Source organism: Prinia subflava, chromosome 17 (genome assembly GCF_021018805.1).
Source record: "Prinia subflava isolate CZ2003 ecotype Zambia chromosome 17, Cam_Psub_1.2, whole genome shotgun sequence".
NCBI lineage: Eukaryota > Metazoa > Chordata > Aves > Passeriformes > Cisticolidae > Prinia > Prinia subflava.
This window is the reverse complement of record NC_086263.1, coordinates 6,476,443-6,499,257: the sequence shown is the minus strand read 5'-3', so window position 1 is coordinate 6,499,257 and position 22,815 is coordinate 6,476,443. Positions and strand designations below refer to the sequence as shown.

The 22,815-nt window shown below is 42.7% G+C and overlaps 2 protein-coding genes across 2 annotated transcripts in view; one reads left to right on the top strand and one right to left on the bottom strand.

Moving 5' to 3' along the window:
• LOC134559710 (uncharacterized) overlaps window positions 1-6,346 on the top strand; it is a 72,583-nt gene extending 66,237 nt beyond the window's left edge. Inside the window, exons 68-73 of the mRNA XM_063414776.1 lie at window positions 346-548; window positions 975-1,164; window positions 1,793-1,902; window positions 3,449-3,568; window positions 3,918-4,057; window positions 5,337-6,346. Coding sequence (XP_063270846.1) covers window positions 346-548; window positions 975-1,164; window positions 1,793-1,902; window positions 3,449-3,568; window positions 3,918-4,057; window positions 5,337-5,352 — 779 coding nt within the window. The 3' untranslated portion in view covers window positions 5,353-6,346. The remainder of the gene's footprint in view (window positions 1-345; window positions 549-974; window positions 1,165-1,792; window positions 1,903-3,448; window positions 3,569-3,917; window positions 4,058-5,336) is intronic.
• A 2,655-nt stretch (window positions 6,347-9,001) lies between these two features.
• Window positions 9,002-11,034, bottom strand: RMI2 (RecQ mediated genome instability 2). Its single transcript, XM_063413960.1, has 2 exons — window positions 10,686-11,034; window positions 9,002-10,147 (listed from the first exon to the last, which is right to left on the bottom strand). The coding sequence occupies exons 1-2, from the start codon at window positions 10,951-10,953 to the stop codon at window positions 9,999-10,001; spliced, it is 417 nt and encodes a 138-aa protein (XP_063270030.1). The 5' UTR covers window positions 10,954-11,034; the 3' UTR covers window positions 9,002-9,998.
• Window positions 11,035-22,815: the final 11,781 nt, after the last annotated feature.

The window sequence follows — 22,815 nt, the reverse complement described above, 5'->3', positions numbered from 1 at the left end:
ATGTGTATGTATGTGTGTGTTTATAAATATGACTATCAAGTAGTACAATGACAAATCAAGATGAGCTTTGAATCCCAGTTCAAGTTTATCAAAGTTTTATGGCACTCAGGTAAATCTATAACAGAAAATAAATCATTAAATTGTTTCATTTCTGAGAAAAGTTTGGCTGCAAAATAACTGCAGTGTAACTAATGAAAATGTAAGTGTAGTAATTTCAGTGTAATAAAAAGTTGAGAAATTATTTTAAGAGTATGCCAGCAGGAAAATGTGTGTGTTGCAGTATGTGCAGCATTTCCTGCTCTGTGGAAAACTCACTGATGTTTCTTCTGAAATATCATTCTCCAGATCATGCTATGTTAGTAGGGGCCAAGCATCTTGTGACTTTTGATGGAAAAATTTATGATTTGGCATCAAAGTGCAGCGTACTTCTTGCCAAGGATTTTGTTCACAGTGCTTTCACTGTAGTACTAAATGAGGAAAGTAGGAACTCAAGATCACTCTATGTGGAGATGAACCAGACTGCGATCACTATCTACCCACGACTAAAGGTAGGAAGATCAAGTCAAACATTTATTTTCAGCAAAAATTTTCTTCAACTGACAGAAAAAAGTTTTTAAAATACTAATGCTCAAAACATAGATCAGAAGCACTCTCAGGCAAGGGCTTCAAAGTAACCACTTCTTTAAAAGAAAATACCTCTCCAAAACAAAACCAGCATAACTAACTCAAGGGCTGCCTCTTTGCTCTCTGTATATGACAGAAACTTTTCAGCTTTCCTCTGACATGGTCTAAGAGAATGGCACTGAGGGGGAGGCTTTGTGCTTTCTGCTCTTTCAGAAGTTTAACACAACCCTATTCTTATTCCCTTAATTCTGGGCTAAGTTGGGCTAATCACACCTGTATATCCACTGTGCTTGCCTGTGACTGAACTTTCACTATGACAGATTTGAAACTGCATTTTCATTTTAAAACAGATATACAAGATGTACAACTTCTCCTTTACGGAAGAGAACTGCCAAGTCCTGGATCAATCCCTTGAAAACAGCACCATGAATTCAAGGCAAGGAACCAACAAAATAGAAGTATCTGATCAGAAAGGAGTTTCTGTCTCTTGTGACTTTCAGTATGATTTCTGTACTGTCACTCTGGCTGGGTGGCACCACGGTGAGTGTAAATCACACAGCTGTTGTCAGCTGTTAGTCATTTTTGCTGTCTCTCTGAATTACCTCTATTACTGGCAGCATCTGTGCTTTCACTTCTTTTTCCCCTCTTCCTTTATGGACACCCTGGAAATGGCTCTAGGCATTCCCAGTAATTGCCAAATACACCATTCCAGGGAGAGGCCATGGGTTACTGCTGATTCAGTGCAATAAAGCAGACAGAAATCATAGGCAGAGGTACTGCAGCAGCCCAGCCCCAAACCCTGGCTGAGAATCTGCTCTAGAGGAGGCTTAGCTTGTCAGACCTGCAAGACGACGACAGAGGGAGGCCCAAAACCTCACAGGGTTTTTGGTATACTCAGATTGCGTTCACGCACCATCCATGTACCCCACACAACCCTAGCAGTCACCCCTCAAAGACCAGCAGAGAAGGGATCTGATGCCTCGATGTGCTCAGAAGCCCGTGAGCAGCTGAGACGTGAGATGGCAATGCAGGCTGGGCAGCCTCCCCTCCTCCACAGCAGAGCTGAGCTCTGCTGGACAGAACAATCAGAGCCCAGAGACTGCTGCTGTGATCTTACTGCACCTACCCCTGACAACTCCTCTTTTGCTGCATTTCAATTTCCTCCCAGGCATTTCAGCTGGGCTTTTTGGTACCAATGACAATGAAGCTGGAAACGAATGGATGGTGCCTAATGGTTCCTTCACTGACAGCGTGGAAGAGTTCACCCAGAGCTGGCAGGTAATGAGCTGAGGGGCCCCTGTGTGCAGGGCTGCTGAGCACAGGGGGCATTGTCTGACACACGGGGCTGGCTTAGATGAACTAAAGCTCGACAGTGAAAACAGCAGCACACTGCACCAATAAACAAAACTTCAGAAACAAAGAACTAGTAAAGTTGTTCTCCATCCCCACACCACTAAGTATTCAGATCTTTTTGGAAGGTTAGCTGCTTCTGTCAGTTACTGACTTGCATAAAAAGACTCCTATAACTATCATAAATAAATGTTGCAACAATTTTATACCAGTAACATTTTAGCTCTGCTTAATTCATGCACTCAGCTGAAAATAATCTAAGTACACAAATGTGCAGTTGTACAGAACCATCTGTGAATGCAACCAATCAAGAAAAGTAGCCTTAACATGCTCTCAAGCCATGTTGACAAGATCCTCTAATTCTCTTCCAAGTCTAATTTTAAGAATCTATTACCAAAAAGAAAAGGAACCAGTATCTTATTACCACAAAGATTTTGTAACTTTTCCATTTATCCTGTCTCACAGAAGATGTCTGAGTTCTGGGAACAGAAATCTCATTTTCAGCTTTATGTCAGTACTTTACTGTAAAAGAGAGAATTGCTTCAAGTATCTTGTACTTCTTGCTGTTGCCGAGATACAGTTAATGAGCTTGCAGCCTATATTTATGTTAATAATGGGGCAGGATCACAATGTGACTGGCCATAGACACAATTTTCTTAATTACTACAAATATTAACTTCTAATATATTAATAAAAATGAAAACTCCCCGGAGGCATCAAACAGAAGAACCAGTTAAAAGCAGTGCATAAACTCAGTGTCAGACAGACACAGGGCAGTGCACGGTGCCCTTCTCTTGGGGCAGAAGGGCTGCACTTGCACGATTGATTGGAAGGGCTCTCTCTGACCTGTGAACTCCGAGTGCAGCTTGCTCTAGGAGCTCTCACAGCCTCTGTCATGGGCTGAGCCTGCCAAGGACGGCAGCAAAGCTCCACCCTCACAAGGCCAGGGCTGCACAACCGAGGGGACTGCGTGTCTGACTCCTGCAGGATGAGGGCTAGCACAGAGTAAACTGCCAGCTCATTTTCCTTAGGAACTAAAATAAACTACAATTTACTCTTGCTTAAAGAACTTCTCGGTGGTGTGGTTTTGTTGGGTTTTTTTTAAAGCCACCTTTACCTATGAATAATCCAGCAAGGGTATGGAGTTTTTTTTCCTTCATCAGAAAGATCTAGTAAAAGCACAACTTTGACCTGTCAGATCTACGTAAAAGAGAACTAGCCAACTACTGCTATGTCAGCAACTACATACCCAAATCCTTCAGTAACAGAATCAATAGCAAAAGGAAAAAAGGTCTAATCTGCAATGTGCCTCTCAATATTAATGAACAATAACCATTAGAGCAGGGTACTGAGCTGCCCATATTGTCCTTCAAAGCAGCTCACACTGGGAATCTGAAGAACACGTCCGACCCTGTATGCAAAAACCCCCAATATACACCAACTTCTGTTATTAACAGTAATTCTGTTTTCCCAGGTGAATAAGTGCAGTCTCACACTGAAGAAAGAGAAGCCATGTCCAATTACAGCTAAGCAAAACATCTGTAAAGTGTTCTTTGAAGAACCACATTCACTTCTTAGGAACTGCTTCAAAGTTGTAAGTAGAACTCCAGCCAGAATCACTGTCTTGATTATGTGCACACTTCCAAGGACACACAACCATTGCAAGGATATAGAAGTTTAGCTGCAGGGAACTTTAGAAGTAATCAAAACAGTAATCCAGACAGAAAAAAGGTGTTTTTGACATCCACAGAATAGTGACATGACTGCACTGCTCTTTAGGACACAGGTCTAGAATCTGGAAACAGAAATAACCTCCTCACTATCAGGAAGGAAATAAAAGTTTATGAATGGTCCTAAGCAGGCAGGGGGGAGGGGACAGAACCCAAAGCTCTGGATTTACCTGCAGGTCCCTCTGCTCCCCTAACCCACCCCTTTGTGCCCAGGTGGAGCCCAAGCCCTTCTACACCATGTGCACACAGGACACCTGTGACTCCCCGGCCCTGGGGGCTGCCTGCAGCTTAGCAGCAGCTTTCGTTCATTTGTGCAACCGGAATTTTGTCCCTGTGGAAATCCCTCCACAGTGGTAAGTTTCATTTCTTTTACCACCCCAAATATTCTGACTGCACTGCTCCAGTACTTACGTGTTTGTAATTCAAGAACACATGAGAAAATAAAACTGACTGAAAATGAATCTGACTGTGCCCATGAGCAAAACTATTCCTATTCCCAGAAATGCTCTTCTTGCCTCTTGGCTACCTCTGGTTCACTCACAGCACACCAGAGCCCATCACTGCACACTCTCTACTGCCTTTATTTTGTCCTGATCAGCTGTGTGACAGAGGCAGAAGGATACCTGCAGAATACTGTGCGATGTCCCCAGCAGTTTCTCCTCTTGGATTCTATTTCTAGTTCCAGGACATTTCTGGGTAGCATCTTACAGGCAGTGAGTGGTTTTAGCTCCACTAGTTATATAAACTCTTCAACATATAAATATGAAATACAGAGACAAATTTTGTTAAATCTGAATCAAAAGAATATTCAGTTGAAAATAGTTTTACAATAGCTTGGTAGCTGAATGATTGAAGTCAGCTAGTGCTGCTAGTTTACATTAGCCCATTTCTGAGGAAAAGGGTTGGAATGAAGGTGGATCACAAGCTCAGTTAACGAGAATGTGCTATTAAAGAAGCAAAATACATTGGGGATGTACACATGAATCAATATATTTAAGATAAGAAATATTTCTTCTCTATTTAGCTTATTTTATATATCCAATTTTTGGACACCATGTTTTACTAAATTGTGAACCAGTTGAAAACAGTCCTGGGGAAAAAAATGGAAGGGTTGAGGAAACACATGAGTTAAGTCTCTAAAAATGTAAACACTCTAAAGAGAAGGAAGTTGAAGAGACCAAACTAAGGGACAATCAGGTTTGACACAGTGGAAGAGTCAGCAATGGTTGGGTTACGCACAGTAACTGATAACCAGCGACAGTCATGAAAGCAAAACAGAAAGTGCCTGTCAGCAGAAACTACCTCTGCACTATTTCTCAGAAATTCATGCTTGTCAAGGATCTTCCATTGAATAGCTGAACTACCCAGACTTCATAAACTTTAGAAATAATGCTGCCCTTTTCCTCCTTAATGTGAATTTATCAAACATGAGAGAACCTTGCATCTTTATTTCAGTTTAGCGATCTAAGATAAAACCATATCTAAAAAGCTGGAGTACTTTCCCCACAATTTTTTGATGTCACAAATTTATCTGATGCTATTTTCCCTTCAGAGACTTTTTGTATTTCACTGTAATGAGAGGTTGCATTACATGTGACTTGTACTTACCTGGCCTTCATCTCTCCATTTCAGCTCGAGCCAGTTCTGAAAGGCAGATACCAGCCCTGAAGATGGAAGAAGCCCTTCAGCACCCAAAACAGAACAGTTATTTTAGGTAGACAAGCTAGAGGCACGAACAGGGAGAGAACAGTAGAAGTGTGAATGCATTAGTGTTAACTGTGAATACAATGAAGAATATATAGTATAAAAGGAAAGCTTTCCACCCAGAACTCTTGAGGACAAGAAGAAATATTTCAGTATATTGACAAGAAACTATAATCAACCAAAAGAAATTGGACATGAAAGTATCAGTCACTCTAAAAAAATCCTCCCATTTAATGGCAAAATTGCCTCTCCACAAGCCTTGAAGCATAGCACAAATACACTGAAAAGCTGAGAAAACTCTCTTCCAGCTTAGCGTGGTACAAGTGGACTACTTTGTGAAAGCAGCATCATCAGCTTGGTGTCAGCAGAGATGCTGACTTCTTTTTTCTCCAGAAATGAAACCCCACTGTTCAGCAGTTCTGGAGAAGGTTATCTATCTTCTTCCAGGGAAGTGCTCCAACACACAAGAAGGTTAACATAGAAATAAGATGGGTAAATAATGGAAAGCAGTTAATAATTTTCTCATTTTTATACTGGTTGATTTTTTTTCCCTTATTAATGTACACACTGTTAAATGAGAAACAGCCCTCTTGGTTTCTGTGCACCAGTTTCACATTTTTCCCTGTGTGTCTTTAGAACCCCTGTGTCAGTTGATGTGCTGGGAAAAGGTGACCAAGATCTACCCTGCCCATGAAGTAACGTTAGGGTGTTATAGCTACTGTTGTGTGAGTGTCTCACGTGTTAAATCCCTTTCTGTATTGTAGGCCACTTGATTTAAAAATTGCATTACCTTTCTCCACACAGTGCCTGGAATGCAGCTATTCCTTGGTAAAAGGTAACACTGCAAAATCCATCCAATGTCTTTGCATAATATGCAAGCACTGAAATAACAGTGTTCTGTACTATGACATCATGCTAATAAACACCTGGCTGCCTTATTTTTATGCTGGAGTACATTTTTATTGATTATTTGTAACAAAGTTCTACTGACCTAGAGAGTTGGAACTGGCTGGGTTTGACTGGCTCACAAAGCAAGCAGCTGCCTCTGCTCTCAGGTACGCTGCTTGCAGCTGCAGTCACTTTCTGAACACTTACCCCCTAGCTTGATACAAATTAAAAACACGATTCCTACACTAGTCAGGAAAAAACCTGAAATTTTTAGGGTTCCCACACACATCAGATGCTAGAAATCAAGTCTTCCTCTGCAATAATTTTATACCTGCACCCTTGCATAAAGCCAAAATTTTATGAAATATTTCTAGAAGAATATTTATACCAGTTACTGATTAAATAAACACAATTTTCTCCCCAGTCACTGAATGTCACTTCACTCCCCAGCTAACCACACCAACCACCTCTGAAAAAGGTCCTGCGGTGACAGTTTCAGGAACAGTGAAAAATATCAGCAAGTAGAGGAAAAGATTGAGAAGAGCTCAGTCAGCAATACAGAAATACAGGAATTTAACTAAATGCTAACTGCAAACAGCAACACTGAGCTGGATGCAGACACCAGGTCTCCTCTAAAAGCTGTTTATAACTTAACACTTGTGATAAAGAAGCCATTTAACCACCAATAAACATTTTTAACTGCAGCCCTTTCACTCAGCCCAGTTGTTTGGTATCTCTGAGCTGTTCCCCAGGTTCTCCAGCACACAGTTCCTGTCTAGGTGCTCTTTGGAGAGTCGGGAACTCGGACACAGCTCAAGCCCTGAAGCTCAGCAGGAAGCCCAGAAGCACAGGGCAGCTGGAAACCGTACTGACCCCACTGACCCCGGGCACCTGCCCGCACACAGGGCATGCACAGACACCACCCACACTGAGCAGGGCTAACAGAGCCATCAGGGGGAGGGGAAAAGGGAAAAGACAAAAAACTCCAAACGACCCCTCACCTAAAGGAAGTGTTCCACGTCATGTTCATAACTGGAGTTTGGCACTGATTCACAGCTGTCATGAACAAGTGTTCTGTCACACCTGCTCATCCAACACCTCCCACAAACACAGCTCTGTCACAGGCCACTGGGTTCTTCAACTGAATTGTGTAAAGCCTTTAATGAACCAATAAAACCATCCAGCCAAACTGTTTAAGTACACCTTACTTACTGCATGGTAATGTCTCACCTGGGGAATTAAAAAATGGAGCCAACACATCACCCTCCTGCCTAACAGAGGAGAGATGGCAGCTCCATCAGCAAACACCACCAGAGTGCCAGGGGGATGTGGGGAAGCCCATTCCAGCTGTACCTGGAGGGAGGGACAGCAGCGTCCCTGCAGGGCAGTGCCAGCTCCACACAGAACAGCCCTCAGGCCAAATGAGACCTCTGCAATTTGTCATGGACATGAACCTCTGGAGAAGAATCACCTTGGAAGGGTTTGACTGAAGCATTTATCAGGTGAATCCATCAGCTTCAGTATTTCAAAGCTGGCTTTTTTCTCTGCACTAGTCCTGGCTTTATCAGGACCAAACTTATAGTAGATAACTACTGACACTGCTGCACATTACTGAACACCTTGACTGGCGTAATCCAAACTGTTTATGCCTCAGATGCAGGTAATGCAGTGTATAAACTATGCTGTCATATGGCAAATACATAATATCCATTGCGTGTCTCATGGGTGTCCCCAGCACACAACACACAGGAATTCCTGCCTCTGACTCCTGCTGTGAGAGCCCTTTGAACACACCTGCCCACACCAGCTGCCCTTGCAGAGCACAGACAGGTGAGGTTACAGCTCACCTCCAACGTGTTCTTTATACACAGCCCCCATGTTCTCTAAAGTTCACAGGATTTCTACGTATTACACCAAGTTAACCCCAAAACAGATGTAACAAGAGCTCAGCTTTGACCTCAACACAGGGCTAAAGAAGCCCCTTATCCTACAATTCCTCAATTACAAACTCTACTGTAAACAGCAACAAAAATCACAAACCCGTGTTCTAACTGCAGAATTTGAGCTGTAAGGTGAGGCAAAGGGAGCATTCCCAGCACCCAGTAGAGCCCCACAATGCCAAACTACAGAAATAAGAAACAAGGGCCTTCAGCCCAGCCTTAAACAGCCACCAACAGCCACAAGCAGCACCAGCCTCTCATGAGGTGAAGTACAGATGAGCTGGGAGTCAAAGCAATCTCCAGCAGTCTTTTGTTTAGAAGTACAACACCCACTCTGGCTACAAGTCTCTTTTGCTTCAAACTCCTAGGAAAATAACTTTTAATATGAACCAGTTACCAGCTGATGTGCTGGTCATGTGGATTATTTCTGAAAGGCTACAGCACTCCACAAGTGGATGTTTTCCAGAATCACAAACAATAAATAAACCCAGACCGCCAAAATTCTTTATCTCTGTATGTTTTGGCATTTCAGCAGGATCTCAGAGCACTTCCACCATCCAACTGCCTGTGATGTGGTCAGGTTTGGAACACCAAACTCAAGACTGGAATTGTACTCTGAAATCCAATCCTTAGTCTGCAAAGACCTCAAATCTTTAAAGCATGCTAGTTAGTTTCCACATGCTTTGAAAACCTAATCCCACGATTTAAAAAATTAATTACCACCACTTGATTCTCATCTTAAATTGGGGAGCATTCAATCAGAGATTCTCTTCCCTTCCAATATGCATTCCTAATTAACATAACTTTATTACTGGACAATACAGTCCCCAATCACGAAGCCATTCCACACAGATAACGCAATGCATTTCTCAGGACCCAAATTCTCTTTAGATAAGATGGAAAATAAAAAGTATTAACATTTCTACTTTTTATAGATCTCTTGATGTGATATCATAGTTTGTTTTTTTCAGAGGAGAAGGAAAAATAAGAATAGAATGTAATTTAGAATGATTTAAACAGTTAAAAATAGCATACACTGGAAGAAAAAAAACCTTTAGAAAGATAACTGCACTTAGGAACAGAATGCTTGTTTCCAGAGGTAAAGAGTATTTACATCTTGCACCTGGAGAACCTATTCCAAGGAATCCTGCATGACATCTTTTATTAACTTCACTTCAGAGGAACAGAGGGGTCATAACCACTTCCCGTATTTCAGAAACTGGAGAGGTATTTTAAGTACAAGACATTGCTAATGGTTACCACGAGACACCTGCTGTACAAGTAGTTCACAGACATGGTGGTTACTGAACTAGAAAACGCAGGTGAAAACGATTGTTTCCAACCACAGCCTAAAAGGGCTGAAACACATTTTGCCTTCATGCCAGGTACTGAGTTCACCCTGGTAACAGGAGCCCTGTGCAGCCCCTGCTGCCATGAACACCCTGCTGGAGAACAACTGCCTCAGTATGTGCTCCCAGACAGCAGCTAACACACACACAAACAACAATACAGCCTTTTCAATGGTGTGGACATCTTACTCAAAACATCAAATAGCCATTTCTCAAATATGTTGTAATAAAAAGAGACTGGAAGACATGAACAGTGTGATTATTATCAGATAAGCACCGGTCCCTATGCTTGAATGAGCTCAGCTTCTCACATTAGTTTACTCCAGGAGTGGTTACACAGAATAGTCCAATGTTCTGCACCAAAAAGCAAAAGAAACCAAAGTTCCAGTTCTTTTGGGCAGAAAGTGAAAGTATTAGGGGATGACTCTGTGCAAATCCTCCACTTCAAGGTTCCACATATTCTTATGGACGGGGTTTTCAGAGAGATCTGTCATCTTTATTGCTCGAAGAATGGGCTCAGGACTGCAGGACCGCACCACACCCATCACCATTACATACTTTCCTAAAAAACAAGTAAGCATTAATTAACCTTTGTATTAACATTTAAATTCATAAACCAAATTACTTAAAGCCAAGTAAACAGTGTAAATTGAAGATGCCAATACCTGTAAGAAAACTCGGGAATGGAGATTGCTTAGAACTAAATTTCAGAAAAAGCTTCATTATTTGTACAGCCACTTTCACGGCATATTTAACCACATTTTCACATACACAAGAGCCAAACAAACACAACTTTGTCCTGCTGTGTAAGTGGACTGAGGATAGATCAGAAGGCTGAATTTTTAAGTAACGTGCCTATTTTATACCACAATTTTTGCAGTTCTACAGACCAACACTTCTCCATTTGAACTGGCATTTCTGGTGAAGGGAAGAGAGGGAAAGAAAGGAGAAAAACAGAAAAAAGAATCAGGAGAAGAATCTCTCTCCTTGTTGAGGCCTCCTGCGCGGGGCCCGGCCCGGGGGCCAGGCCTGGCCTGGCGGAGGGGCTGTGCCGAACCGCGTTAGAGCGGGCACGGGCAGGGTCCCCCCGGCCGCGGTACCTGCGCTGAGGCACGGCCGGCCCTGCGGCACCTGCTCCACGCCCAGCACGGTGAAGGCGCCGCTGCCGTCCTGCAGCCGGGCCGAGCCGCCTTCGGCGCCGCGCTGCACCTCCAGCACGGTGCCCTGCATCCACACGGCCCGCAGGGACAGCGGCGCCCGGCCCGCCGCCGCCCGCCGCAGCTCCCAGGTGCCGCCCGCGCCCCGCTCCGCCCGCCGCAGCTGCTCCGCCAGCACCTTCACCGGCGGGCCCGGCGCCGCCCCGGCCATGCTGAGGGGCGCCCGGGGCCGCGCAGCCGCTGAGGGCGGGACGCGCTCGGCCCGCCCCGCCCCGAGCGGCGGCAGCGCTGCAGCTGCGGAACGGCCTGCGCGGATGGGAGAGACCGCGGGGCGGGCGGGCCGTGCGCGGTGGCGCTGGGAGATAGCGGGGTGCGGGCAGGCCCCGGCTGGTTCAGCCGCCCGTCGGTGCCCCCGGCTGGCTCAGCCGCCCGTCGGTGCGGGGTGCGGGCAGGCCCCGGCTGGTTCAGCCGCCCGTCGGTGCGGGGCGCGGGCAGGCCCCGGCTGGTTGAGCCGCCCGTCGGTGCGGGGCGCGGGCAGGCCCCGGCTGGTTCAGCCGCCCGTCACTGCGGGGCGCGGGCAGGGCCCAGCAGCTGCCCCGTGTGCCGCCCCCCGAGCCACCGCCCCTGCCCTGGATGAGCCCAGAGCCTGGCTGGAGCTCACGTTACCGTGTTTCGGTTCCGCTGCGGCCCGTTCGGGTGCAGAAGGCAGTGTGGGCTGTGACTCGCTGGCCTGGCTGGAGCTGAGGGCGCTGCTGGCCCCGGCTCCAACCCTGCTCGGCGGGAAGGGGTCTCGGGGTTTATTTGTGATTGATGAAGCTCCTCCGGTTTCCTGAGAAAACAGGAAAATGCACATGCTGATTTTCCCAGGGATGCTCTTCCGGGGAAATCCGGAGCACAATGCACTGAAAGCGTGGGCAGTTTTAACACGGGAGACTTTGATTCCAAGGCTTTTAAGAATTTATTTACTATTTATATTAGAAACAGGCTAGTTCACTTTGCCGCAGTCTGGTATTCTTGAAATGTTATGGTTTCTTTTGGGTGGGTTGGTGGGTTTACATTTCATTTAGAAAATAAGCCAAGAAATAAGCTAATGAAGAAACAGGAGGATGGAACAAAGACAAGAATCAGGAAAACCAAAGGGATGAGTTCATTACTTTCTCAAGTCCTATTACCTACAAAAGTGCAGAATGGGTAAAAATACACTGACTGCAAATATTCTTCTTTAGAAGAGCTTTTGTTGTCCATTAAAATGAGCAGTTACTTTATTTTAAAAATCTGGTTTTGTCCTGAGTAGCAAAATACATCAAAAGACCTTTTTTTTCTACTCACCCATCATGTTGTGAATTATTTATTCAGTATTTTTTTTCCAAAGATATTTTCTGTTTAGAGACATTCTGTAAGTGGGACTGTATTCTTTTTATAGTGTAAGGAAGCAGTTAATTTTTTGTTACCACTTACAGTAAGAATAAAACATAATATTGGTAATAACAATAAAAACACTGACATCTAAGCACAATACAGAACCATGTAATCTGGCAATCAAATCATATGGCTTACAGGAATAGAAAGACATTAGATGGTTACTGTATATGAAAGCAAGATTTGAACGAGGCTCACAGGAGAATATTTGTAATTTATGCCCTTAAGCTGCAGTCACTTGACAGCATCAATATTTAGTTTCACATAAAAAAAAATAATTGTGCCAAATATTGATAAAAGTATTGTATTCCTATTTTTTACTGCATAATAGGAGGGTCTAATGCTTATTAAGCCATTAAACCTACAGATCAAGGCAAGACCCCTACAAGAGTGTAATCTTCAAGAGAGACTAAAAGGTCCTTTTAAAAAGATTTGCCTTCAAGAAACTGTTATAAGAGGAGCAAAAATACTGTCAACCTGCATCAAGGATTTGTTTTCCTAAACCAAAATCCTTTTCTTTTAGTAAAATGCAAAGTTATGCTGAATTATCTGCGAAGCTCTTCCGCAGGACCTGGTGCAGCTCAGCACAGACACATCTGCAGCTGCAGGGAAATGTCTGAGGCTGTTCTGGAGGTGACCCCACAGCAGTCACCCCCTGATTTGAGGGTAGCAGAGCAGGCTCAGCACACAGCTGGAAAAGGCACTGAGCTGGTTGCTGCCAGGCTCTAAATTACTCTGGATTAAACATCAGATTTTTTGAGAGCACCCTTGATGAGAGGGTTTTGGTTTGCATGGATTAAAAAAGAAGGAATCAATCTCCTGCCTGCTACTACAATGTGCACTTCACTTCAAAGCAGGACATTATTCTTCAGGAACATTATTCCTCAGGCTGACACACACATGAGAGCTTGGGTAAAAAGAAGGTCAAACTGCACAGACAACAGTGAGAACAGATGAACTGGACTCAGGGCTCCCTCAGTTACAAGGGCTCCCTCAATTACACTGGCAGTGTTTTGTTGGTATGGTGCCAGGAGAGCTTAGAAAAGAATTTCACCCCACATCTCTGTGAAAAGAGATTTCCAAAGAAGCAGTAACTTGAGATTTTCTCTCCAGCTCAGATCTTTTTGTGCTCCCACTGGCAGAACTACTTAAAATGGAAGCAATTCCCTGCTTCTCTCCCTAATTTTGGTAAAAGGCTGATATTACAGAAGCAGAAAATTCCTTCTTTCTCTTGGCTAGGAAGTCTGATCTTTTATAGCCTTTCATCCTACCCCAAAGAGTTTTAAAAAATCCTTCTTTCCAGTCCATTGCCTAATGTGTACAGAACAGGTTCTTCAATTTTATTTGTTTCTCTTTCCCAGTGCTAGAGAGTAACTACTTTATTACTTTCAAAATTTGTTTGAAATACATTTTATAACTACTCTTTTCCTGAGAAGCTACAAACTGGATTTCAAGTAAATTTTAAATTTTTTTCTAGGGTTTGGAATCCAAGTAATCATGAGTTGTTTGTTTTATTTTTTTTAAATTTATTTTTATTATTTTGTAAGCACTTGCTTTAGAAATAGAGCTAGCTGAGAGCTCCACAGCTGACCGCAAGAAAAGTCTCAAAGTGTGGAGCTGAAAAATACATGGATCATAATGTTCATGTCTGAATGGCCCACAAATGTCCATAAAACAGATCTGTAAAAAAAGGATGTCTCTGGCAGCCCAGAAACTCAAGAGGATTCAGAACTCAGAGGATGTGATGGGGACAGGCCAACACCTGCTCTGTTCTGGCATCTCCAGCAACAATGCCTGCCCACAGTCACACGGTAAACTGCAAAGGGATATGGCTGAGCCTTTCATATCCTTGTTCAGCACAAGGGAGCTCAGCATCACAGAAGAAAGCTGTGAAAATAATTCTTTGCAGTAATATATTACTCTGCAAGTGAGGGGTCTGAGACTGTCTTCCTTTCCCTGGTGTTCATATGAAACTTCACTGAAGGACAGCTTTTGGCACACACAGTATCAGGTTTGACCTTCAAGAGATCTGTCTTAATTTAGACTTATTTACACTGCACACAGAACGATATGACACAAACACAAGAATATAAAATTCAATTGTTCCCAGTGTTTTGTTTTGTATTGCATAAAAGATGCAATGTGGACATGCTGACTGAAGTCTGGAAAAACATTTTCATCCTTCAAGGTTTTGTGGGTTTTTTTAGACTATTGCATCATCACTGAATTTAATTAATGATTCGAAATTAATGGATCAATGAGTTGAAATTAATGGGTGGGAAGTCAGTTGTATTTACATCCCTAGCTTCAGCTGCTTGTAATTTATGCTTTGGGACAGAGCAGTCTGGCAGATGGATACTAAATTGTGTTTGACCAGGAATTTCAAAAGGCCTGGAGCCAGCAAAGTCATATGCTGAAACAGGAAAACTCTAGGTGCAACCTGGCAATGTTTTAATTAGTAGGTGGCTCTGAATAAGTGATATTTTAGATGTGACTTGGCCAGGGCAGGTAAATGTGAGCAACAGACATCAGAATCCCACTACTTACAACAACAAGAAGAGTCTGGCCTCTCCCATGGTGTCATCAAGCCAAAATATGCACTTAGAGTGACAGAGGAATCACTCTGAGGTGTGGTGACCTAACCTGTGGCAAATACCATCAACTAACGCATTAGCAAGGCACCCCCCACTGCTCTTTTTCCTTGAGAATTAATATAGATGCTCTACATTGCATGTGTGCTTATGCTTAGTGGAATCAGCAGAGGATTATGGCAAGAGCCTTCCTGCAGCTGCCAGCTGCACCCAGCGTGTGGAGAGGAAAAACAGCACCTCCTCAGAGAGTGGGAAAACCTCAGCTTGTACAGCCAGCCTTAGCATGAGAAATCATTTCATTGACATGCAAAGTTACTCAGTTCCTGTCACTCGCCACACATCCCTGCCACAGAGCCTGCAGGCTGTGAAAAGGGCTATGCCGTCCTGCTTAGCTGACTCATTTCACTTACAAAGAATACTTAAAGGAAATACTTAGAGCACTCCAGTTGTGTTCTGCAGAAGTGGGTGTCACCTGTTCGTTTCTTTCCATGGTATAAATATGCTGACATGTAAATTAAATAAATCAGTGTTCTGTGGAATAGGATTAAAGATTAAAGAAAAAAATTAATTAATCAGTCTTTACCTGTATTCCTTGGTCTTTACCAGTATTGCTTGCTGCTCTGGAGATAGTTTGCAGAACTGGCTTCCAGATGGGCTTATTCAAACTCCTGCACAAGAAAAAAAGAACCGTTTAAACAGGAAATATCAATGGCATCCAAAGCATTAGATCTTCATCCCAACTGAAGTTGGGCCAGCAGCAAGGAGACTTCAGTCACTCACCTTTGTGACTGAGTTTCACTTTATAAAAGAATTGGATATTTAGCAAAAGCTTAACAAGACTGGAGAGTCCCTATAACCAGTGTGAGGAATACAGATCACAGTGTCTTCCTTTGACAGCTGCTGCCTTTGCACAAACACACTCTGATTAGCATGGTCAGCATCCAGTTCATTCAGTGATGTGACCGAAGAATATTTTTCCTAAACAACAGTAAGCAGAAGAGTGACATTTTACTTCCAAAAACTTAAAATCTGAGTTGTCAAACAGACATCTACATAGAAGCCAGTAAGGCTGAGAAGTCACAACCATTCCAGAGCATACATTGGCAGGATTGTGCAAGATTCAAGGCCTCTTCAAAGATTAATGAAATAAATTTCTGGTGCTTAGCAGGGAGAGGCTTTTACTAATAGTCACATTTTCATGGAGGCAAGATCATTCTCAGGTCCAATCAAAAAGACTGTCTCTCCCTATGAACTTTATCTTGTTTAAACTAAAAATGTCACAGCTACAGCACCACCAGTCAGGGTAATTTCAAATTAATAAAATGTTAAGAGCACAACTGAAAGGAATCCAGAATTTTAATAAAATAACTCAAGAATTTTACACCAATCTCACACACAATTCAGCACACACATGCATTAATTTAGGAAAAAGCTTTTGGAAGTAAGCATCAAGCTACTTGAAGAGGAAAGTTTGAAGTGAGCATCCAAGAGCTACAGGGAGCCAGAAAGGAAAAAGCTCATGCGTCTGTTGCTGTGTGTGGTATTACTCTGCAGAGTCTTCAGGGGCACACATTTAACAGCAGCTTTGGTGGCAGCTGCAAGTTGCCAAGCACACCAGACAGCTGTTTCTAATCCCTGATAATTCATATAAAAAGTGAATTGTCCTCACTGCTCCCTATGCTTTGGCCAATGTTTGTTACCTGTATTCCCATGGAGTATCACTCAGACACACATCGTGACTGTCCTTAACTAACCAGATTTTGCTCTGAGATCAGAGAATCTGTGTGTAAAATGGCTGCCCTTAGTTCTCCATGAAGCTGTGACTGAAGCTTTGTCCATGTGATTGTCCATGTGATTGCCCAGGGATGCAGACAAAAAGGATCCTGGACTGGACACAGGGCACCAAGCGGCACTGGCATCTCCTTCAGAAAATGCTGTCCTAATGGTGTCCTAATGCTATCCTAACTCACCTGATGCTTGCTCTCCTGCAAGGGGAGAGGAGTGGCCTTGGAGGGGAGGATGCTGCCAAGGGCTCAGCAGGAAGACTCTGGAACTGGTACTTCAGAAAGAAAAAGCAGAAAACACAGCTGGAGGAACAGCTGGCTTTGTGCTGCGCTGCAGGGGGACACCAGGCATGGATTCACAACAAACAGCTGAATGACTGAAAAAGCAAAAACAATATAAAGAGGAAATCAACAGCAGTGAAACTTTGAAGCTGCTCAACAATAGAGTTTACATGTTTTTGTGTACATAGGGGGACTGGGACCTAAAGAAGCTTGAGTTTCCAGTTTCTTATTATGGTGTCCATTCTGTAAGGCAAGATTCAAACCCAGAAGTACTTACAAGGATGTAGAATGCATTTACTGCCACAGCCCCTACAAATAGCAGCCTGCTCCCCCAGATACTGGCATGAGTGGATGAACAAACGAATGAATGTTGGCGTGTTAATAGTGGTAATTTTGGATGGAAGTCACATTGGTATATGGATATACAAGGCCTACTTACCTTTTAATAGCTCTAAGAGAAGATATAAAATGTCATGTTAAATCACAGAGTTCTTCCTAAATCAGAACACTCAATGTGTAATTGATGAAGTATGTTTTCACATTCTTAGGTTTCTTTAGTTTATTAAAAAAGTCAAAAGACACAAGACTGCATGAACCAATGGGAAGACATCTCATTTTCAGTTCATTTTAGAAAGACCTCTACAAGCCATACGGAAATGTCATGTTTTAAAATACAATTTGACATTAAAATGTCACAAACTGCCTCCACCTCTTGATGTAGTAATTTTAATCACAGGTTTTAGTTTGTGGTTTGTGCAGCACCTTATGTTAAGCACTATGCTGAAACTCTCCAATTTAGACCCATCTCTTTCCAGTAAGCCCAGAATATGCAAGGTCAAATATGAGTTTAATGGAATGAAGGTCAGAATTTTATTGCTAGCATTCGCTGTCTTGAACAGCCACCACTGACAACTGATCCATGAGCATTTCAGTACTCAGCTTTTGTGAAGGTAAATACACCTACTGGTGCTCCAAGATTTTAATCAGCTCCTTCCAGTGAGACTGCAGAACCTCATGGTATGAACTAAACAGGAAAACAACACAAATCGGAGGAACACAGAAAGAAACTCTGAAAAGGAACCTACTTCAAAGAAAAATATTAAAATAATTTTTAATATACAGGTAAGCTGACCTTTCCACTGAACTAATAGTTGTGTGAAGTCTGCAGTGAGGCAACTGTAAGAACATTTATCTACCTGAATATATTTAAATAGTGACTACTGACTCATATGAAAATACTTGATTTTTATAGAAGGCTAGAAGATTGCACATAGTTGTGCAACACAATGCTTGTTTCTGAATGTAGCTCTATATAGGGCAGCCTTCCAAACTAAACAACAAAACTTGGACTTGAAATTCAAATACAACCAAAAAATGATTCATCAGGGATCCACATATATTGAAGCCAAAAACTTAGCAACCTTTCAGCTTGTCATGAAAAGCAGCAATAAATGATAAATGCAGACCTAGTACGCCTTATTTTCAAAACCTGACAAGCCCACAAAACCAGACCTGCAGTACTGCACTCTATTGCAAAAGCCATCAGTGCTTGTTTGTTCAAAATAGAAACTGTCAATACTTTAAGAGTCAACCAGGAGACATCAGTTCAGAGCAGATGGTGCCTCACATTCATGCAAATGTCACAGAGGGGCCGTGCAGAGCTGGCAGGACACTGTGTGCACATTTTTGGTTGCACCTTTGGAATTTTGACGTTCCAAATATCAAGCATTTATATTCAAGTAATTTCAAATTTTACACAGGAGCATTTGAAGAACTGTAGCTCTGCTACAGTTTGAACGACTACAAATGTCAGACAACAGACACTTGAGAATGGAAAAGGGCAACGCACGACCTTGGATTTGCAAGGCAAAGCTTGTCAGATCTTGGGCTCCATTGCTGGTTACAGCCTCATTTATGAGAAATCATGTCGGGTGAAAGTGAAAGGCACATGCAAGTTTCTTTTTCTTACCTACAGATATCTCTGGTTTGTCACTACGTTATCTAGACTCCTATAAAAATAATACTGTAATTACTAATAACCGTAACAGATGTGGGTTAGGTATTTTCATTTTTGTTGTTTTCATAGATTTTTAAAGCAGAGGGAGACTTGAACAGTTGACCCTACTGTTTGACACAGACCATTGGTTTATTTGCATTCTGGTACCTCTGGGTCTTCCTTTGCTGGGAACTCAGTGGTGCTTCAGTCCACTCCAGACCACAAGAGCTTCCAGCACTCACCAGTGGAATTAAGGAGGCTGGAGCACACTCACTACTGCTTTCATGTGCCCATTTAATGGAATCAGTTTTACATTCATTTCTGGCAAATGAAATACGTGAGTGAGTGTCTGGGGATAGCAAAAATATTCTCTAGGCCCCTTTTTTACCTCCATCCAGGTTTGTGAACAGCAGTTAAGCATATTGATGAAGGAATGAATACCTCTGGGCAGACATTTTTCAAATGCAACAGGGCTGGCTCCAATCACTCTCCAGTTCCACTGCTCTTCCCTGCCCGGAAAAATTAAGCATTTGGGTATGTAGGTTAGATTCAGAATACATAATGTGGATAGTTCACAAAACACTTTGGCTGGCCCAGTTAAATAACAGTATATACTGCTCATAAAACCAGTGCTGCTCAGTATCAATCACTGATTCTTCTGACGGGTGTATTCCCTCTTTTGTTGGGTACACAGTTCCTTCTGAAAAATGCTACACACATCAGGCCTCCTGATAGCCCAAATAATGGTCACTGGCAGCTTCCAAAACCAAGGTTGGGAGGAACAGTCCTCATTAAGAAAATCTCTGAAGTTTACAGTCACAGGAGTGTTTATTTAAATAGTGCCACATTTACTCAAAACTGGCAGTGTCTGGTGAATGCCCCTTTTGCTTGTGGCAACTTTCCTTTCTGTTTCTTAGAAATGTCATTGTACTATCCTGGCATCTGCTGGACACATGATTGGGGAAAACAAAAATTCCAGCCGAAGGAAACAGAACTGAAAGTAACTGGACACTCTTTCTCATTCATCTTTTGATTTGTACAATAGATAGATGCATTTCCTTCTAACGGCTGCATTTCCCAGATGTAAAACAGTAAAGCTCCCTCCACCAGTACTTCTGCAATTTCCGTCACACAGCTGTGGAGTGTTGCAAACTGATAACATTTGTAAAGAGTGTTTGTAAAGTCATAAAAGGAGCAGTGCCATGTAATTCTTACTCATAAACTGTGGGAAAAGTTTCTGTCCTTGAATTCCAAGCGTTTTCCATGTTTTGCAATGTCCTCAAATTGTAGTTTATAATTTGGTCTGTAATCTTACACAAAGATTGGTTAAATTCCTGGTACATGAGTAGGAAAGGGTGTATTTGTTTATTATTTCATCAGAAAAGTTGCAGCTATATGCCTTAGGAACAATGCTTTCATCTTTCCTGGTAGCCGTCTCTTGCAGGCTCATACTGAAGAACAAGTTTCCACCATGGTTTTCATTTGCTGCTTTTCATTATATTGTCTATAAATGTCTGGATATATAATGCCTTAACAGATCTTAAGTTGTATCTCCATGTTGCAGCTCTGCCTAAATGGGCAGACTGTGCATTTCAGATGGTAAGAAATGAGCAGGTTCTGCATGCTCAGGCCTCTGCAAAGAGACAAGCTGTGTCCTGGGTCAGTCCCTGTCCTACATCCAGCAGGAGGGAACTTCTTGTTTTTGCAGCACTAAGTGCTACAGCTTGGCTGGGCACTGTTTGGCCTCTGGAAGTAGGATAGCTCTGATCATACAAGCACAAGAGTCCTGTGCAGATGGGATGAGACCCTCGATTGCAGATCTAGAAACTCTGAGGTGTACCTAAGCATGTCCAAATGCCTCAGCAGAGTGTGCTCCTCCTGTTGCAGAGCTGACTCTGGTTACCTACTGCTTGGGACTGAACCACTTCCTAATACCTTTCCCCTACCCCCTTCCTCTCTTCTTCCATCAGTGTGCACAGACCCTGCAATAAAACCTGCTCAGTCAGAAGGAAAGGGAACTCCTATTGCTTTGAAATTATAACGCAACAGATGGCTTACACCTGCAGCTGCATTTCATCAGCCAGGAAATGTTGCATGGTCATAAAATGTTGCATACAGGAGAACTGAGACTACTTGTTTTTAATCCTCTGCCCTGTTGGGCATCAGTTTCCAAAGATGGGCTGGGTTCTCTAACTTCCCTAGAGCTCAGGGCTAGTTCTTTCTGGTCCAAACCTGTTGTTAACTCTTAACATTTATTTGGCTACTGCAGCTAAGGCTGTATACTCATGTAATCTCACATACTGTACCTAGAGTATATTCTAGAAAACTTTAATTAACAAATGTTTTTATCTTAAATACTATTACATTTTTAAAAGAATATTTTTTAACATAGAACACCAATTCAGTATGGTTTTCCATTCCTCAGTGTTGCTAGTTTGATGTTTATGGAAAATTTGTCATTATTTTTTCAAACTGAATTAAATAAGAGAGGCTTGAAGTACTTCTTATCCCTTCAGAGACTTCATTAGAGACACTTTCTTAAAGTGTCATTATCTTTTCAACCTCCTCAGTTTTATCCAGCAGTTTACTAGTGAGATCTTGTGGGAATGTGGGTGCTTCAGGCTTCAATTTAGGGAATCAGGCTCAAATCCCTCCCTGGCATGGACTCAAGGACATGGTTCTCAAGCTTATTTTGAAATGAGGACCTCACACCACAAACCCATATAAGGAAACATTCTCTGGTCTTCCTGTGAATTTGCTTTTGTTGATAGAAAGGCTTTCAAGAGCCATTGACCTATAGAAAGAATGGTTTTGCCTTTAGGCTGGCAGGCTGGAGCTTTAATTTAACAGAGGTGAGCCACTGACTTCTGTCTCAGCTTCAAATACCACTTAAGTAGCTCATCTAATTGATTCGTGTGCAGTGAGTTAACAGCACTCAGAGGGGTCACCAGAATCCAGTGTTTCCCAGCCACAAGTGACTGCTCGAGATGTTAAGTTCCCAAATACTTAACGAGTATTCCTCATTCCCTCTCAGTGAGAGGAGACTGCTACGTACTTGTTAGGACAACTGCAAGAAAAGGGAGAAACTGAAGTTTGACTGCTCTCCATCAAGCAGGGACAGGAGTCTCACTTTTCCACATTCTGAGGAGCTCCAAATACTAATCAGCTGCCCCAGCAATGCTCTCTTTGCTTGCTCCATTTTTAAAAGACTGCCTTTCTTCAGAGACCGATTTTTGAACAATCTCAAGAGAGGAAAAGCCTCAGCTCTGTAGGCAATAGTTCCTTACTGGCTGCTTGCATGGCACACTGGCTGCTTTGGATCTCCTTCCAAAAAAACTCAGTGCTCTCAATGTACACCACAGAGAACCATGAACAGGTCCAACACTTCATCTCAGAAACCTCCAGCTGCTCTTGGGCAATGCTCAATGTTGAGACACACTTCTTTACTGGCCTTTAGCCTAATTAACTAGAACAAGTTTACCAGGCAGTGTTTTTCAGAGCAGTGCTGAAATCCATGTCCTCATTCAATGGTGAAGCTATTGGCTTGTCTTTCCTTGCTGTGCCTGTTTCCTGATCTGTGAGTGTAAAGCTGGTCCTTGCAAAAAGGGTTTGTCAAACACAGATGATGAGTGTGGTTTAACCAGTACATGGTCTTGTCTTTCACCCAGTGACCTGCTCTTGTCACACTTCAGAGACAAGCAGAGCAGTCAGAAACACAAGCAGCCTTTGCAGTCTGAATTGCCTTGGAAAAGCATGTGGGCTTCTTGCAGTCAGATTTTTCCTGTTTGCTGTATTATGTGAGTTCACTCTAACAGTGTGTAATGATTGCTAACAAAGGATATAAATAATACATATGAGATATAGCTATAGATATATATAGCTATAGATATAGATATAGGGGGATGAAGATGGTGGACACTACTGAAAATAACTTGGATGATAACAGAATCAATTGAGAAGATGAATTTTCAACACACTGACTCATTCAGATGGAATAATTT